General features: G+C 38.8%; 1 protein-coding gene across 1 annotated transcript; it reads left to right on the top strand.

Annotated features, from left to right (window-relative positions):
* The first annotated feature begins 1,770 nt into the window (after window positions 1-1,770).
* Window positions 1,771-17,935, top strand: ace2 (angiotensin I converting enzyme 2). The gene is made up of 18 exons (XM_032499635.1): window positions 1,771-2,042; window positions 2,118-2,276; window positions 3,408-3,501; window positions 5,121-5,264; window positions 6,394-6,509; window positions 6,639-6,744; window positions 8,335-8,432; window positions 8,563-8,735; window positions 9,487-9,713; window positions 11,112-11,256; window positions 11,493-11,591; window positions 12,208-12,330; window positions 12,600-12,778; window positions 14,590-14,648; window positions 14,942-15,039; window positions 16,057-16,173; window positions 17,038-17,232; window positions 17,333-17,935. The coding sequence occupies exons 1-18, from the start codon at window positions 1,854-1,856 to the stop codon at window positions 17,436-17,438; spliced, it is 2,427 nt and encodes an 808-aa protein (XP_032355526.1). The 5' UTR covers window positions 1,771-1,853; the 3' UTR covers window positions 17,439-17,935.
* The last annotated feature ends 2,686 nt before the right edge of the window (window positions 17,936-20,621 follow it).

Here is a 20,621-nt window from a genome sequence, read left to right as displayed (position 1 = left end):
TGAAGGGGAAATTACCTTCAAGTTTTAGTCACGAAGGCATCTTCACCTCTGTGATCGACTCTGGGCTTTGGTGAAGCAACTGATGGAGGAGAGGTAGGTGACAGTACAAACTTTGAATTTAAACGGTTGCTTCACAGTGTCTGTGTTGAAAACGCATCTTGTTGCCACGTATGTTGCACTCTCAGCTCTGGCCATTAGCTGCAGTAATTCCAGTTGTCTAGCACTGATTTTGGTCATTTTTATTTTTCCTATGGACAGTACTCGAATCTAGCAATCAAGATTCAGGCAAAAATCTGTCAGATTTATCCTTTAAATTGGAACCACATTAAGTAGAGATTGCTTCACAGCTTATATGGACATAAAGAACAATTACAGGGACCAATGAAGATTTACATATACAAGTATTTGCAATACTATTATATGTAAATCTTCCTTGGTAGGAATCTTCCTCTTCCTTTTCCAACATTTTTCACCCGTATTTCGACTTCCTTTATGTTGGATACATTTTTTTTTTAAAACGGGTCAAATTTGACCCAAAGACAACATGAGGGTTAAATGAACATGATGATACAGACTACGTCCACAGGATGGCGATGTTGCACCAAGTTGATGTTCCCAGGAATGTAAAACCGGTTTCACTGCCTTTGAGTGGAACATTGATAGAAGTATGATTAATCAAGATAATGGCACTCCAAAAGCACAAATGGATAAATACAAAAAACAAGCCTGAATCTGAGCACTAAGTGTCAAGCTTAGAAATTAAATGGTAGCGTGAGGCCATACTGAGAGATTTTTTGGACACAAAAACAATTCTGAATAATTTTAATGTAATTCCTTTTCATATAAGTCTTAGTAGGTTATTGATTGCTTTTGTCAAAGAAAGTTTTGAATAATATTTTGGTGTTGTCAATAATACATTTAAATAATAAACCTTGCTGAACCCTGTGACTGATGATTACTTATCAGCGTTTATGGCCTAATGGGCGTGACTTGCATTTTATCTGGTGCTGGGAAATCCAGTGCCAGATACAGTAAGAAGGTCGGAGGCTCATCTAATGCTGTTGTTCCCTGTTACCTTGACTTTCCTCCTCAAAGGGTTATGTGTGTTTAAAAAATGACATTTAAAAAAAGGAACCACTATCCAAGTGCACATGAGTAAACATATTCTTCTTTAACATTCTCATAATAACGACAGTGATAATAGTAACTTTATTTATATCAAACCTTTAAAAAACAAGAAAAACAAAGTTGAAAACATTCCAAAAGATAATTAAACAATTACAACAAAATTTATCAGGTGAGAAAAAGCCATAAGATGGTCAGTTCAAGGAGACATTAAAAAGAAGTTATTGTCTTTGAGGAACAGTCAATAGAAACAATTTCTTTCACAGTTTGCTTATCATTTATTGTAGTTTATATATAATTTCTTTTTCTTTCTTTTTTACTGTGGTCTGGAGTATTTATTTTATTGATGGTAATGTAGACATTGCTTATAACAGGCTTTTCATTTTATGCCAAAAGATTTAGATGTATGTTATCATGTTGACAGGCTGATAAGAAACAGACAGAGACCTTATCAAAAGAAAATATTTTCTTACTACACAAATATAAATATAAAAAGAGTGTGTCTATTTTGGAACTGATATTGTATACACTATTACGCAGACTCCTGCAGTGCCATTCCCTGTTCCTCTGAAACATCCTATCTGTAAATGAAAACTCAGTAACACCCTAAGTTATGGCTCTGCCGTCCAAAGGTCAAGGCAACACAGAACCTTACTGAAACTGCATAAGAGAGCGTCCCTCCTTTTCAGAGTTAGTTTGTGTGTGTGGATGGGGCTAAAGTAGCAGAGATGTCTGCTCGGGTTCTTGTAGTGTTGCTGGCTGTGTCCTGCGCTGTTTCTGCTCAGTCAGATGTGGAGAACAAGGCAAATGAGTTCCTGCAGATGTTTGATGAGGAGGCCACTCAGCGTATGTACCAGTACTCGCTGGCATCATGGGCCTACAACACCAACATCACAAAGGAGAACTCAGATAAACTGGTAAGCTTTGGGAGGCCTTTAAAATCTCTAGTCTGCTCAAGACGGTATTGATGTGTCTGTTTACATCCTCCCCAGACAGAAGAGGGGGAAATTTGGGGCAAATTCTACTCCCAGATGTCAGAAGAGTCGTTGAAATTCCCAGTTGACCAGATCAAGGATCCAGAAATCAAATTACAGCTAATTTCCCTACAAGACAAAGGCTCTGGTGCCCTTTCCCCAGATAAAGCTGCACAAGTAAGACAATTGTTATATTTCATTCTGTTACATGGGATTAGATAGGTCTTAAAATACCGTAATTCCTCAAAAAAAGCCGGGCCCTTTATTTACCTGAACCGCAGAAGTTACCAGGCTTTTATTTGAAGCAGGTTGTTACTAGAGGCAGGCCTTTATTTCTAATTCAATCTGTTTGATAAGTATATGTTTCTTTTAAATAAACCGTTTAAAATGCGTTCCAGTGGACAGAGAGCACTACTTTTTTAAGAAACGTTTGCAAAAATATCACCATACAACAACAGAGGGCGACAAACCAATTTGGGTTAGAAATAATCAAACACCACCACTGTGTCAGTTTATACCCTGTAAATGTGCCGAGTATTCATTTCAAACATCGGTACTAGCTCTGGTATTGCTGGTAGATTACGATAAGAGCATATAGTACACCAATATCTGATTAACGTCATAGACGGTAGCTAGCTAGCTTTGTTTCTATCTCCAGGCTAACTTGCTTCATCCCACCTCCAGCTAGCTAGCCGTGCTCTGCGCTTCTGTCGGCCCATCCTTCTGCTTCTTCCAGGCTCGGATTCTCCGGGGGTCAATGTTGAAATGTCTAACAGCCTTTTCACCCGTCATCCTCTGCTGTCACTAAATGAGACCCGTGTTACATCCAATGTAGCTACTGCCATCTAGAGGCATCTGTAGGCCTACGTTACTCTGCCAAGTGTAGTGTGTAATAACACAGACAGCCGCACTACTAACTAAAATACCGGTAGGAAAATAATACTTTACATGTGTACCATAACCCAGAAAAAACATTAATATCTTGTTGAATCTACTAAATTAAATTGGTAGAAATGTACATTACGGTAAACTTGAATGCACATTATATAAAAGGCATTTAGGAGATTATCCACACTATTTTTTCTCTGGTCTTAATTTGAGGCTGGCCTTTATTTGTCCGTGTTGACCACGCCCCCGGCCACTATCAGAGGCCGGCTTTTAATTGACTATGGGTCTTTATTTGAGGAATTACGGAAATGTTCTTTGCTTGTAAATGCCCTAAAGACACATCTTCTGGAAAGCTTCCAAAGTGCTTCATCAACCTTAACATTTGTCCTTGTGTTTTCTTTTTTTAATTTACTTGTACAGCTCAGTAAGGTCTTGAGTGAGATGAGTACAATCTACAGCACAGCGACAGTGTGTCTCATTGACGACCCGTTTAACTGCCAGACTTTGGAGCCAGGTACGACTCTCTTGTCAAAGACTGGTCATGGCGCCGTGGCGGCCTTTTACTGCCGGCCAAAGTCAGATAAAGCAGTTTATAATTAACATACTCTATGAGAAAATAAGTTTAAAGTTGTAACGGAGATTTTACCAAGATACTGTAATCCATTGTGGTGATTGTGTTGTTTTTATACCGTTCTTTAATTTTGAACAAACACATTTAGAAACAGGATCACAACTGCATGTTTCCAGTGGTGGAAAGTTGCAATAACACATTTGCAAAGGTATTTGTACTTTGCTTGAGGGTTTTCATATGATGCTACTTTATACTTTTACATTTTAAAGCAAACTACTTTTCACTCTACCACAGTATATTTATTTATCTGACAGCTTTATAGTTACTAGTTACTTTCAGTTTAAGATTTAACATTTAAAAAAACTATGCAACAAACTTAGAGAATGCAATTGTTAAAGATTAACTAAATGTCTCTCTGTCTTTTTGGCTTTTGACCTGTTACATAGAATCAGTGTCTGGTTAGGACTCCTTGTGACAGTTCTGATGTCTGTGTGTTGTTAGCAGCTCCGCCAAAGATATACCACATTTCCCCTTTTAAACTTTTCTGATGGTTTCAATAACTGTTTAAGGTCAATAGGTTTTATTATCAAATATTTCACAAAACAGCAAAGACTACAGAAAAATCCTAAAAAGTAATTTAGATTTGTGTAGGAGAACTTTGTTTTTAATTATATCCTAGTCCTCTTAAATCATCCCATCCCTTCAAATGTATCTTGTGACCCTTTGGAGGGGGCTTGGAACCTAGGTTGGGAACCATTTAACTAAACTACCAAACTGTGTAAAAAGCAGTTAAAACTAGGTGCAGATTGACCAAGAGGAAACTGCAGAGTACATACATCAGTAATAACAATCTAATACTGTAATATGTAGTAATATATCAGGCACAGGCCATATTTCTGTAGAACAAGTACTTTTACTTTGATACTTTCAATACATTTTTCAGATTTTAACTTTTTGTATATTTGCTTCAGTAGGAATGTTGATGATTTAAACCTGAAATAGAGTATTTTTAAAATGTTATTTAAATACTTGTATACAGCAGTATCAGTATCAGTTTCTGCATTAAAAGGAGTGATACCACTATAGAAAATTACTCCATAACAAGTAAAAGTCCTGCATTCAAAATATTACTAAAGAAAACGTATTGGTACCAAAATATACTGCCAAATTGCTTCTTTCTCCATGTTATAATTATTATATACTGTATTTTATTGCAATCCTGTCATTGATGTGGGCAGTATTTTACTGATGTCAAGGTGGAATTAATTTCAAGCACGGTAACATCTGTTGAAAAGATTAATGTAAAATAATGCATATTTTATAAACTGTTTACATGCTTAACAGACAAGATAGCTCTGTGATAAATGTAGCATAATAAAATGTACAATATTTCCCCCCAAAATGTAGTGGTATCAATTATCATAAAATAGTACAAGTACAGTTATGTCACACATCGTACTTGTTTTAGTGCAATTTTTTTCTTCAGATTAATTATAAAGTAAAATTTGTATTCATTTGATCAATATACTCTGTCACTGACTTGAATGCTCTTCTGTTTACAGGCCTGGAACATGTAATGGCCGACAGCACAGACTACTTTGAGCGTCTGCATGTGTGGGAGGGCTGGAGGAGAGTGGTGGGGAAGAAGATGAGGCCTCTGTATGAAGATTATGTGGATCTGAAGAATGAAGCTGCTAAACTAAATGGTGATACATCTCAAAGAAAATATTCAACTTGATGTAAATGTTTACTAGTGAGTAGAGATTTTCCGATACCGATACCAGTATCGGTATCACCTCTGATACTGCCTAAAACCTGGTATCGGTACCGGAGTTTATGCACCGATCCGATAGCAAATAATAAAGCCCTGAAGAAAATCCACGTTAAAGTAGTTTATTTATGTTCTCTTTCCGTTATGACTGACTGTCAAACTGGATAAAAGAAATTCAATGTTTGTGTTTGTTTATGTTTCACAAATAGTTTGACCTGAGCCTGACCTACAACAGAAATTGAAATCATGTCACATCCAAACAGGCATAGTAGTATACAGTTGTTAAAAACCTAATAAAAATATATGACACACTGTTATCGGATCAGAACTCGGTATTGGCTGATATGAAAGTTCAGATATCAGAATCGGTATTGGGAAGCAAAAAATGGTATTGGACCATCTCTACTTGTAAGGATGTATAACATTTTCTTTTTTTAAAGATTATTTTGTGGGCTTTTTGGCCTTTATTGATAGGACAGATTAGGACAGGAAAAAGGGTAGAGACAGGCGAACGACATGCAGCAAAGGAAGCGCAAAGCAAAGGTTGGACTTGAACTCGGGCTGCTGTGGTAAGGACTGAGCCTTGTACATGTACAAGGGGGCGCACACTCAACCAGGTGAGCTACCAGGACTCCCCAGGATGTACAACCTTTTTAATGTGTGAATGAGTGCACTTGATAATTCTGGATGGAAACCTAATGTAGCTTAAATAATTACTACACAGTGGTAACACTTTGACTAGAAGGCTGTGAACTTATTAAGGAACTATACCAAAATAAGCTGATACTGATTGTGGATAGGACGAACACAGAGCTGATGGTGTTCAGTGATCATACATGACGATTTTTAACAGTTTTAACACAGCGAACAGCTGAGTTTGGCCGAGCATGTCATATCCTCCAACTTACGCAATACTGGCAGCGCCCCGGCTTACTTCACCATTAAAAACAGAGTCAGCTAAAATTCCACCAAAAAAAATACATAAAATGCCTCTGGTAGTAATTTCAAATGTGTCTGCTTTCTATCTCTCTCCATCTGTTCTTCTCTGACACACACTCCCACAGGTTTTGAAGACTATGGAGCTTACTGGAGGTATAACTATGAGACCATTGAGGAGGATGTTCAGTACAAGTACACCAGAGATGATCTGATGAAAGATGTCCGTTCTTTATACAATGAGGCATGTCTAATATTAATGTATTGTATGTCTCTGTGATTCAGAACGTCTACATTACCCATGGGTAGGAATGTACAGTTTGTTATTGATTGTGCATAGTAATTAACAGTATTTATTAATTTTTTTTCACAGATCCTGCCCTTATACAAGGAGCTGCATGCCTATGTAAGAGCCAGGCTTATGGAAGTCTACCCAGGACACATTGATTCAGAAGGGCCTCTGCCAGCCCATCTCCTGGGTATGATTTGTCTAGCTTTACCAAAAGAAAAACTAGCATAAAAGGAAAATTGTGTAAAAAGAGTCAGTTATTCAGTGGTAAAGCAAATTGTAAACTCCAACATCTGTACTGTTACTCAGGTTTGTAACAGTAGAATAATCCATCCATCTTCGACCGCTTATCCGGTGTCGGGCGCGTGGGCAGCAGCTCCAGTAGGGGGCCCCAAACTTCCCTTTCTCGAGCCACATCAACCAGCTCCGACTGGGGGATCCCGAGGCGTTCCCAGGCCAGGTTGGAGATATAATCTCTCCCATAGCCTAGGTTTCCCTGGGGCTCCTTCCAGCTGGACGTGCCTAGAAACACTCCCTAGGGAGGCGCCCAGGAGGCATCCTTACCAGATGCCGAACCACCTCAACTGGCTCCTTTCAACGCGAAGGAGCAGCGGCTCTACTCGAGTCCCTCCGGAGACTGTGCTTCTCACCTATCTCTAAGGGAGACGCCAGCCCTCCTGAGGAAAACCATTTCGGCGCTTGTACCCTGGATCTCGTTCTTTCGGTCATGACCCAGCCTTCATGACATAGGTGAGGGTAGGAACGAAAATTGCCGGTAGATCGAGAGCTTTGCCTTCTGGCTCAGCTCTCTTTCGTCACAATGGTGCGATAAACAGAATGTAATACGCACCAGCTGCTCCGATTCTCCGACCAATCTCACGCCCATAGTCCCCTCACTCGCGAACAAGACCCCAAGGTACTTAAACTCCTCACTTGGGGTAAGGACTCACTCCCTACGGAAGAAGCAACTCCATCGGTTCTGTGAGAACCATGGCCTCAGATTTAGAGGTGCTGATCCTCATCCCAGCCGCTTCACACTCGGCTGCGAACCGATCCAGAGAGGGCTGAAGGTCACAGACCGATGATGCCATCAGGACCACATCATCTGCAAAAAGCAGCGATGAGATCCTTAGCCCACCGAACTGCAACCCTCCCCGCCCCGACTACGCCTCGATATCCTGTCCATAAAATTATAAACAGGATGGTGACAAAGCGCAGCCCTGGCGGAGGCAACCTCACCGGACGAGTCCGACTTACTGCCGAGAACCCGACAGAGCTACGCTTTGGTCATACAGAGATTGGATGGCCTGAGAAGGGACCCCCTCACTCCATACTCCCGCCGCACCTCCCAGTTTCTCCGGGGGACCCGGTCATACGCCTTCTCCAGATCCACAAAACACATGTAGACTGGTTGGGCATACTCAGGCTCCCTCCAGGATCCTTGCGAGAGTAAGATTGGTCCGTTGTTCCACGACCAGGACGGAATCTGCATTGTTCCTCTTCAATCAGAGGTTCGACTATCGGCCGAACCCTCCTTTCCAGCACCTTGGAGTAGACTTTACCAGGGAGGCTGAGAAGTGTGATACCCCACAGTAGAATAATATCAGCTAAAATTACAAAATGATCTTAGGGTGCATTAAATGTCACAATTTAAGTTCATGTAAGTTTTAAGTCCCAGTCCAGGACTACCACTACTCCTTTGTTTATTTCCAAAAGAACATCTCTTTGTACTTGGATAATGTGGAGTAGAAAGTTATTACCTTTAGTGTTGATTCTTCAGGTGACATGTGGGGAAGATTCTGGACCAACCTGTATCGTCTATCAATCCCTTACCCTAATAAAGAAGACATTGATGTCAGCAATACTATGGTGGACAAGGTGAAGTCCAATTTTTTTGAATGTGTCATTTTGTAGTATTAAAAACCAGTATTGAATATAATGCATTCAGTGGTAAAGAAATTAAACAACCAAGATAATAAAATCTTTTATATGTCAATTTGAATTTCAGGGCTGGAGTGAGGAGAGGCTTTTCAAAGAAGCAGAGAAGTTCTTTATGTCTGTGGGCCTGTACAAGATGTTCCCAAACTTCTGGAATAACTCCATGCTAGTGAAGCCTAGTGATGAACGCAAGGTGGTCTGTCACCCCACAGCCTGGGACATGGGAAACAGAGAGGACTTTAGGTAGGATATATCCACAGACATGCACATATTTACACATGCAAACATATGCAGCCACACTGAAACACCTATTGGAAAAACAGCTAAATCTATCCAACTCTCTGATAGTTGCTGACTCTTAAACGGAATAAGGTGATCTCCAAAAAATTATGTATGAGCAGTTTCAACCAATCTCTAACATCTACAGAGCTATTAATAAGGAGCATAGACTGTATATATTGGCATTTATAAGGCCTATATTTGGGACAGGTGACTCAACTCATATAAGTAGCTCTTTTGAAAATGATTTAGAAGGGGTTTTGTGTAGTGTTCTGAAAAGTCTCACTGTAGATCAGTACATGAGAGTAATAATTATGAACCTCCCGGAACAATGATGTTGATTAATCTGTGAGCCGTTCTTTCAGGTTGATAACGATAACCAAAGTCTTTATGGTGTAAAATATTAATCCATGTAGTTGCTTAAGAGGTTTTAGAAGTTTGACCATCTATAGCAACAAAGTTTTTCCAAATACAAAACAAAACCCTTCCAAAAGACAGGCTTCCTGGCTCACCAGTGGCAATTAGTCTCAATTAAACTGTATTCATTAGACTTTCACATTCACACATTGGACTTAAGTGTTTATATCTGACTCATCAGAAACATTTTATTGCACAGGCTGTTTTATTGGTACAATATTTCTGATATGGTATTGTGCTATGTCTGCATCACACAATATACCTGCTGACATTAACACTTCTCCTGTGATGTCTCCAGGATCAAAATGTGCACTAAGGTCAACATGGATGACTTCCTCACAGCGCACCATGAGATGGGTCACAACCAGTACCAGATGGCTTACCGTAACCTGTCCTACCTCCTGAGGGACGGAGCCAACGAGGGTTTCCACGAGGCTGTGGGAGAAATCATGTCCCTCTCTGCTGCAACGCCCAAACACCTGCAGAGCCTCAATCTCCTGGCTCCTGACTTCATTTATGATAGTGGTACTATTGATACACTCACAATTATTGAACCAGAGAAGTATTGGCTCTCCAAAACATTAAACATGCTATAATCTATAATTTTATATTTACAATGGATGAAATGACTGTGGCCCCATTTACTTTTGTCATTTCAAGCGCAACTCGTATATGGATACAATTCAGATGAGATTTAAGACGCTTTCATTTACACATGTTGTTCAGGTGTCTATGTAATTCAAGGTCTGCCCTCCTACAGTTTGAAAAGAGGTGGTAATGCACCTGAAGCTTTCTGGTAACTTCAAAAATGAAGTAGAAGAGTAAGAATAAGTTGTGTATTTGTGCTGTTCAGTTACAATGACAGTTTAACTAGATTTAGCGTTCAGCTATCTATTCCCTAATAGCTGTTTGTTGAACTGATCGATAGATAAGATAAATGCTACAGCAGCTCAGTGAACCTTGTATTTTGTTCGTATGCAGCTGTTTTTACTTGTTGCTTAAATGAGACAGAATAAGACCTCATTTTAGCTGCCGTTGTCACAAGGACAAAGCAGATATTATTTATTAAGAGAATCATACAAGTTAATGTATTTCCAGAGCCTGCTCAATGACATTGATACAGGAGTAAAGATTGCCAATGCAAGAGTGAATATTGGACTTCCATTCGTCAAGTTGCCAGAGACTTGACTTCAAATGTCTGCTTAGGTTGCTTCACGTCTGCTGGATGTGTATATAGGCAACTATGTTTGCCATACATATATATATAAATTGATATACTAGCAATTTATATATGTCATTGCCAAGCTAACACTGCCCCCTAATGGTCAACGGTTATTGCAGGTTTAACTTGATACATTTTGTCTTAGCCATTAAAGACAATGCAATTTTTTATTCACCTGGCCTAAACATATATAAATCACCCAACTGAACATATAAAGTTGACAACCGACAATGGTAATTATATGAATTTCTGAACAAACCAGAAAAGGTAATGTGTCTCTGGGTTGCTGCCCTCGAATGGCATGTAGGATAAAAATATCTTCAGCACTGTTGTGGCAACAAGACAGACCCATCCCAGCTGTATTCACCTGAGTACTCTGGTGAAACCACATAATCAAGCATAACAAGAACTTGGGACTTCTGCTGACTATTATACAAACCATCATCTGCATCATCTGATATGCTGTAGGTGTTATGAATAGCATATCCAATGAGAGTGCTAAACACGTAACACTGTGTTCTGCTTAAGTGTCCCAAAAAAGAACAATGTTTATCTGTAGAAATTGTGTTGTGTTTCATTGTCCTTTCTTAACAGAGTTCAGAGCTTAAATTCTAAAATTATGTTTAGACCAGTAACAGGCAACCACCTGACACTTTTAACTTTTCATAGCATAAACTATTTTCTGTTTTTTTGCCTTGCAGAAGCAGAGATTAACTTCCTGCTGAAACAGGCGCTCACCATCGTGGCTACGCTGCCCTTCACCTACATGCTGGAGGAATGGAGGTGGCAGGTGTTTGCAGGGAACATCACTAAGGATAACTGGATGAAGCGCTGGTGGGAGATGAAGTAAGCAGATACATATGTGACACTTCAGTTAATAATCCAGTTAATTTGTGCATTCTGTGAAAAAATAAACGTCCAATATCACTGCAAGCAAGAATGTGCATTACAACATAAGTGGACATACTGCAGGCCAAGTAGAGTTGCTTTTTATGTTGTGTTACCTCAGCGGCTGCTTTACTGCAGGTCTTTGTGGTACAGCATCGGCCTGCACCAGTTCTGACTCTTTGTTGTCATAACAGGAGGGAGCTGGTGGGGGTGGGGGAGCCAGTGCCAAGAGATGAGACCTACTGTGACCCGCCTGCTCTGTTCCATGTATCTGGAGACTATTCGTTCATCAGGTAACAGTCCCGCTGTTAAGCTGGACTTCAAGAGAATTAAAGCATAACATCATTGGCAACATTTTTCAGTTAAACATTTTTTTATGTTTTGCTATTTTCTGAGAAACTACTGCACTCACTTTTTTCTTTTGACTTTTCACATTCATCTTTTAAAATAAATGTTTTTTTGCATGCTAGTTGCATGCTAGTACTACAGTTCTACAGTGAACCCTGCTTGTTGTTAACATGTCAAACACCCTGTTAAACAGATTAAACCATGTAATAACATGTACACATGACAATGACATTTCATTTTTTAGTGTATTCATGTCCTGCCAGCTGACATTGCACAAGCAACTATAGCTGGAGGGCAGGGAGTGAACAAGATGGGCTAAAACATTTACGTCTTTGACTAATAAAAGACAAGGTGATGCTTTGGCTGTATTTGAGCTTTACTCTTAGTTGTGCTTGTTGGTTGCATAAAGCCACAATTACGAATCACACACCCTTGCAATGAAGATGGAGTAGCTGAGTAGTAAAGCTGTGACACAGATGATTAAAGATAGAGGATTAAAGCCCCAGTTTTGCTATGAGCCATTACCCATGTGCCTATGTTTGTTGCTGGTTGTAAAAACAGGTACTTCACGAGAACCATCTACCAGTTTCAGTTCCAAAAGGCTCTCTGTGATGCAGCTAATCATCCAGGGGCTTTATCTACATGTGACATTACTAATTCTACAGTAGCAGGAACCAAACTGAGGTACGGACGACTTTTTGTTCCTCTTTAACGGCTGTCACGGAATTAGATTCAGTTGCTTTGGTTATCCCTATAAAAGACTTATACATGTTTTCTTTCTCTTAGTCCATCTAACCATTTGAAATTAAAAGCGAAATAATGTCTCAGTCATTCCTGTTTTGCCGTAGCACATTATATATTACAATATTGTGGTACACATGTATAAATGCATTATCAATATCATCATCATCATCATCATCATCATCATCATCATCATCAATGATTTCTGTTAGGAATATGTTAGAGCTTGGTAGATCCAAGTCCTGGACCAGGGCTTTGCATACAATATCCGGTGATTTCAAGATGGACGCCCGCCCCCTGTTGGACTATTTCCAACCACTCCATGACTGGCTGAAGGCCGAGAACAAGAAAAATAACAGGACTGTAGGCTGGAAGACAGCAATAGATCCATGTAAGTACAAAAGGTACTTATACCAAAGAGCATTGCCACTAAAATAACAATCCATTTTCTAATTATAATCGCCATTTTGGGTAGTATGTTATTTGCTTTCTGAGAGTAATGGTAAATATGATGCTACCGCCAGCAGTTATTAGCTTAGGTTGGCAAAAAGACTGGGCACAGGGAGAAACAGCTAGCCTGGCTCTGTACCAGCACACATTGTAGTTTCATGGGAGGTTATACGCCGGACTATTTTTTGCCCAGTAATTCACCAACATCTGTTTGTTTTATGTTTATTGTTAAACAATTAGGTTGCAGCAAAAATCACATCACATGGCCTTTTTTCAAACAACATTAAGACAAACAAGACAAAGAAAACCTGTAACATGTATACATCGCTACTCATAACATAGACAAGAGCACTGAGGAATATTGGGGGGGAAATGGGTTCCAGACCAGCTGAAAAAAAATAAATAAATAAGAGACCTTATTACCATTCAGGACCTTCATTATTAAGGAGTTTGATGGCCTGTGGAACAAAAGAGAAATTGGATCTGTTTTTTGTAAACAGAAGAGCATAGTATTGTCATCCTGAAGGTAGCAGTTCAAATGAGGAGGCAAGGAGGTGCTTCTGATTACCCACAATGCTGTTTGCCTTTCATAGTGTTGTGTTTTTATATGTACTTTCAAAACTGGAATAGCTGATAGTTTACTGGAAGGTGTTATTATTTTTCTAATGTACTTTTTCTGTGCTTTAGTGCTGTTGCTAAACCAAGAGATGATGCCAAAGGAAAGAACATTTTCAACGAAAGCACAATAAAATGTTACAATAAAAAAGTATACTGCCGCTGACATTGAAAGAGCATTCTTTGTTGGGACTTACTATTTAATCAACATGTCGTCACCACAAAGTTGCAAGGCAACCATAGTCCAGCACATTTCCTAAAACCACAATGTGTGGTTTTTACAATTTGTTTTTTGCGCATCCAAACAATGTTTATTGTGTCAATAAGTGAGTTTTGTTTTGTTTCCTGCACAGCAAACTAATCTAGGTGGATGTTGTCTGGTTTCATATTGCCATATTGTGTTTACGTAGTAATACCAAACACAGTTAATTGAACACTTGAAAAAAACTGTGCCAGAGTCATAAAAACTGTATGAGTGGACAAACAACTCTCTCATCATGACCTAATAAAAAAAGCCTTGATGTCATGTGTGCTAGTTTACAAAAGGGAAAACTCCCTGAGGACATTTTTAAGGAAGTAGAAAAACCATAGTCTTATGTCACTGCTGTTTTCATGACAAATATGTGCATGACCAAACCACAGAACTTACTTACTAGAATGTGTAATTCCTGAAGATGAGTGTGATTGCAACTTGCTTGAAATTGTACTCTGTACACCATGATTTGTACATTTTATATGCCCAAAAAGTGCTTTATAATCTCATGTCCAGGGGGCACGCACTTACACAATTACTAAGAACTAAAACATACTCAATTAATAATTTTACTATTTCCCCCCTCTATTGCATTAAATTGTATAGATCTGTTTACTGTCCCTTACCGGGTTATCCATAAATACTGAAGGTTGCTATTGGATGATGCTATGGCAGTAACATTAACAACATTTTGTGAACCAATTCTTGACATAAAGTTGGTGATATCCAAAGACAAATGTGTGGGTTGTGTTCACAGTCAGCCAAATGTGTTATATGCCATGTTTTGTGAAGATTTGATAAAATATTCAGAATAAGAAGGGACAAATGTTCTTTACAAAAAAATCCTACTTAATCAAAGTATACTAATTATTTTTGTTTTACAGATTCAATGTATGCCATTAAAGTGAGGATAAGTTTGAAGGCTGCCTTGGGCGATAACGCTGTGAGTTATATTAATCATTATCATTGTTATTGTTTATCATTGTTTCTGTTACCAATCAGTAATTGTTATTGTTTTTTTTGTTATGCTTATAAAGTGCCTTTGTGTACTATTGAAAGTGCTATATAAAGTAAATGTATTACTATTATTATTATTATTATTATTATCGGAAGTTATTACAGTATTAGGGTTACAATGTTTGACTAAACGTAAAGTTAATTTTCCTTCTTTAAAGTGAACTTCAGTCTGTTTGATCATCATCATGGCCTATATTAATCAAATAAACTGTGTTTCAGTATTCCTGGGATGCCAACATGCTGTACCTGTTCAAGGCCAACATTGCGTACGCTTTGAGGCATTACTACAGCCAAAAGAACGAGACCCTTCAGTTCACGTCAGTATCATCCTGGGACCACAAAATATGGACCTTTGTTTTCCTTCTTTTTTGTGATCAATTTTCTTTTTATTTAAACAGCCAAACAAAAGTGTAAAACATAGGTCCCGATGGCAACATACAGTAAAGCACCCTACACACACATAAGTAGGCACAGTGCACCTTTGCCACAATCCTTCCTTGCGATCAAATGTTTAGGAAATACGGGAAGGAGGGAGACAGCAAGAACAAGACGCACAGAAATAGACACAGGCAAACACACAAACAAATAAGAGGCATTGACAGGGAGACCAGCATAAGACAAAAGGGACCAAACACACACACAGATAGAAGTGAGAAGACTGTAGCACAAATCCACAGCATGAATTTCAAGGACTCAGAAATGCTGAGCCAAGTGTCCAAAGTCTTTCCTGGGGCACCATTTATGCGAGCCGGGGAGAGCTCTATATAAATGACATCCAGAAAGGAAAGGGTTCAAGCACGAATAGCCAAGTCATGAGGTGGTTTCCAACGGGTTGCAATCAGTTTCTTGGCCTTCTCAATAGGAAGGCCAGAGCGGCCATATTCCAGCTCTTCAAAAGTGTGGCGATGGCTATCAAGAATACTTGAGTTGCTTCCCCTGGTAGTTTTTAGATTGTCCATATCAGATCTGATAAAGCCAAGGCTTGTCGTTAGGGATGCTAGCTGGGCATGGATAGCAGTTAGCTATTCATGCTTTATTTAGCTAGCTATCTGAAGCTTAATCTGAGAAAAACGTGGTTTGAGATAGATTTTCTTCCTCCAATAATGCCGCTGCAATGGCAATGAGTTTTGTTCTTGTTTGCCATTCTGCTTTAAATAACTCTATCTATCATAAAGTGATAGAATTGGAACCATGTAACACAAGATTGGGCCAGGAGCTATACCTTAGGCCGCCATCTCTGTCAACCCAGTCACGGGACTCCAGTTTTGTTTTCCTTCTTAATATATATATTTTTTTACATTTGTTTGAGAGCTTTTCTTTATTTGTATCTGCAGACCAGAGGATGTCCTTGTGTTTGACGAGACTCCCAGAATCTCCTTCTACATTGTGGTCACCAACCCATCAACTCCCACCGTATATATCCCAAAGGATGATTTGGAGGCTGCCATACGGTGAGGCACTAGCTTTATTTATAACATGCATGGGTATTTTGATTACATACAGTATATTTCTAAAACAGTAAGTGCAGTATACTTGTTTTGGGTTACCATAAGTGTGTCACAAACTAAGGACCTCTACTAGTTGAGCTAATAACATTTATTTTGAATGATTTTAAATGACTTTTCTGGCAATGGCAATGTTGGTGTGTCATTCCACTACTTTGGCTTAATGAGATGAACATATGTAAAAGTAATCCCTGTGAGCAAAAACCTCAGATTTCACACTGTTCCTGAACTCTCCGCTTTCAACTCAAACTCACATCAGCTCTGCTAGATTTCTTTATACGGTCATTAGCTACATGCACATTACTGTAGTGTTTACATTACATATACTGCTACATTGTAGCTCTCAGTCAGAACAGGCTGGGCTTTTTTGGGAGGGGGGCTTACTGTTAATAGACAAGGGCTACAGTATATCTTCTAAGAAAAGATGGGGGTGGCAGTAGCTCAGTGTGTGTATTTCAGACCTGTGTGTAGTGATTACTAACAGAGTGTAAATTGTAATTTCCACACTGGGGATTAATTAACAGTATAAACTATAAAAGAGGGTGAATACAGGTGTGGCAGCCATGGGCAGTATGAGAAAAATAAAGTAGATATTTTTTCTTTACATTAAAGCATGCAATGTTGTAGTAAACCTAAAATACAAGTATGAACCCAAAGATGAGCATAATAGGTCCCATTGAAAGCCTAACAAAGCTTTAGTCTAGCCTTGCTATAATTTCTAACACAAGAATTTTAGTCTGTGTGACCTTTCCCAATAGAGACAATAAATAGGTGTGAGCAATAATAAACCCATTTTCATATTGATCCCAGTTTAAGTAGAGGCAGAATCAACCAGGCCTTCCAATTGGATGACAAGACATTGGAGTTTTTGGGTATCCCAGCAACACTGGCCCCTCCTGTGGAGCAGCCGGTGACGGTGTGGCTGGTGGTGTTTGGGGTTGTCATGGGAGTCGTGGTGCTAGCGGGAATCTACCTTGTCATCTCTGGTGTCAAAGAGCGCAAGAAGTGAGTGTTTTTGGTCTCGAGAGCAAGACCTATTTCTACGATGTTGGAGATATTTCCTTCCATAACTGGGAGACATGTTGTGTTTCTTGTTTGTTTGTAGGAAATCTGCAAATAGTGGCAGCATGGAGAATCCGTACGATGCACACATTGATGGAAAAACTAACAAAGCCTTTGAGGTCATTGACGATGAACAAACTGGATTCTGAGTCCACTGGAGAACAGAGAACTTGTCCTCGATGCTTGGCTCTTGTCAAACATCCAATAGCTGCGTAATGTGTTTATGTGTGAAAGTTGTATTTTATAGAGTTATTTAAAGTACATAAAAGAATACATAATTTCACTTAACCGTAGTATATTAAATAAACTTTCATTTGAATGTACTCAAAAGTGTGCTATTTTTAGACACTAATATTATACTTAGTGTATTAACAATGTATAAGTAGTACAGCTTATACATTTGAGTTCCATTTACTATGCTCTTTTAGATGCCATTAAGTTGCAATTAAGTGTGTAAGTATATGTTGTTGTTTTAATGTTTACCTTGTATGTTGTGAACAAATATCAATATACGTTCAATAAACTGCAAATATTAATACAATTAATTATTATTTTAACTTTAACATCATTTAAAATGTAAACATCATACTTGAAATTTTCATATTATTAAATTTAAGTTATAGTTCAAATATGTCAAACAAGTACACTTACAGTGGTGTGAAAAAGTGTTTGCCCCCTTCCTCATTTCCTGTTCCTTTGCATGTTTGTCACACTTAAGTGTTTCGGAACATCAAACCAATTTAAACAATAGTCAAGGACAACACAAGTAAACACAAAATGCAATTTGTAAATGAAGGTGTTTATTATTAAAGGTGAAAAAAAATCCAAACCATCATGGCCCTGTGTGAAAAAGTGATTGCCCCCCTTGTTAAAACATACTATAACTGTGGTTGTCCACAGCTGAGTTCAATTTCTCTAGCCAAACCCAGGCTGATTATTGCCACACCTGTTACAATCAAGGCATCACTTAAATAGGAGCTGCTTGACAAAGTAAGGTCACCAGAAGATCCTAAAAGCACACTCATGCCGAGACCAAAGAAAATTCAGGAACAATTGAGAAAGAAAGTAATTGAGACTATCAGTCTGGAAAGGGTTATAAAGCCTTTCCAAAGCTTTGGGAATCCAGCGAACCACAGTGAGAGCCCTTATCCACAAATGGCGAAGACATGGAACAGTGGTGAACCTTCCCAGGAGTGGCCGGCCGCCCAAAATTACCCCAAGAGCGCAGCGACGACTCATCCAAGAGGTCACAAAAAACCCCACAACAACGTCCAAAGAACTGCAGGCCTCACTTGCCTCAGTTAAAGTCAGCGTTCATGCCTCCACCATCAGGAAAAGACTGGGCAAAAATGGCTGCATGCAGAGTTCCAAGGAGAAAACACTGCTTGAGCAAAAAGAACATCAAAGCTCGTCTCAATTTCTCCACAACACATCTTGATGATCCCCAAGACTTTTGGGACAACATTTTGTGGACCGATGAGACAAAAGTGGAACTCTTTGGAATGTGTGTCCAAGTGATAGGCGTAGAAGGAACACTGCCTTTCATAAAAAGACATTATACCAACAGTAAAATATGGTGTGGTAGTGTGATGGTCTGGGGCTGTTTTACTGCTGCAGGACCTGGAAGACTTGCCATGATAAAAGGAACTATGAATTCTGCTGTCTACCAAGAGATCCTGAAGGAGAATGTCCGACCATCTGTTTGTGTACTCAAGCTGAAACAAACTTGGGTTCTGCAGCAGGACAATGATCCTAAACACACCAGCAAGTCCACCACCGAATGGCTGAAGAAAAAACAAAATGAAGACTTTGGAGTGGCCTAGCCAAAGTCCTGACCTGAATCCTATTGAGATGTTGTGGTATGACCTTAAAAAGGCTGTTCATGCTCGAAAACCCTCTAATGTAACTGAATTAGGACAATTCTGCAAAGATGAGTGGGCCAAAATTCCTCCAGGACACTTTTTCACACAGGGCCATGATGGTTTGGATTTTTTTCACCTTTAATAATAAACACCTTCATTTACAAATTGCCTTTTGTGTTTACTTGTGTTTTCCTTGACTATTGTTTAAATTGGTTTGATGTTCCGAAACACTTAAGTGTGACAAACATGCAAAGGAACAGGAAATGAGGAAGGGGGCAAACACTTTTTCACACCACTGTAAGTGTAGTCAATAGTATTTTAAGTTGTACTTCTTATACTGTACATCAGGGGTCTTCAACGTTTTCCAGGCCAAGGACCCTCAAACTGATGGCGAGATGGAGCGGGGACCCCCTAATTATATATATTGTATAAAATTGTGTTATATCAAACTGGTCCTATAGTGCCATGTGTGCATTGATGACTGAAAGACATCTTCTGCCTCCATTTATCTGTTTACTACAGTGTGTTGAATTCATGTTAATGTGTATTTAAAGACATTTCAATTAGTGGAAAAAATTGCAGGGGGGGGGGGGAATATAAAAAAAAGTCTAATCAACCAAAACTTTCGCGACCCCCATGCAGTACCTCCGCGGACCCCCTAGGGGTCGCGGACCCCCTGTTGAAGACCCCTGCTGTACATCAATAGTAGAAAATCAGTATGTCAGAAGTAGCACAGTTAAAAGTACAGTCAAAATATTTTTACATACAAAAAGTATTTTAATAACACACCTAAAAATGTGATTCACTTTCAGAAGGTGCAGCATTTGCCCAATGTTGCTTCCAGATGTGTTTTGTGATTTGCAGAACATTATATTCATAGAATTCCAAAAATAAATTGCATAATGCAAGTAAAATTCTGTATAGTTGATTAAAATAAAAATAATTATTTGTTCATATTACTTTTTAATATTTAAAGTTCTATAAAAGGCTTTGATGGTCAGGCATTTGTGTAATACTATTTGATACTTTTGCTTGTTTTGAAATTTAAAACTAAATATTATTTTCAATCACAAGAAATTTGTCAACTACTGCATATTGCCAAGTTTATTTGAAATATATATCCCTCACGTATATTATTGAAATGTTGAATTTTCCAAATGATGTGACAACGGGTTTCACACTTTTTCTCACTGTAAAATACACACAAAATACACAGTTTACCACCAATGCATTCCAAAGATCACCATATGCTAAAAGAAGCGTAATACATCTTATTTACATACTTCTATACCTGTTGACATTATAATATGATATAATTTCAAGCAAGTCCAGTAAATGTAATCAAAGGATTTTCTAAACTGTATATGCATGCAGTACACATCTATATACTGTAGTAGCCTACATATAACGTTATATAACTAGTCATTCAGAACTTGATTAATGCTTGTGGTAATACGTGGAACCTATGTT

The sequence above is a fragment of the Etheostoma spectabile genome, chromosome 1 (assembly GCF_008692095.1).
Source record: "Etheostoma spectabile isolate EspeVRDwgs_2016 chromosome 1, UIUC_Espe_1.0, whole genome shotgun sequence".
Lineage (NCBI taxonomy): Eukaryota > Metazoa > Chordata > Actinopteri > Perciformes > Percidae > Etheostoma > Etheostoma spectabile.
Note: the sequence above shows the minus strand (reverse complement) of the source record. Positions and strands in the feature narration are given on the sequence as shown.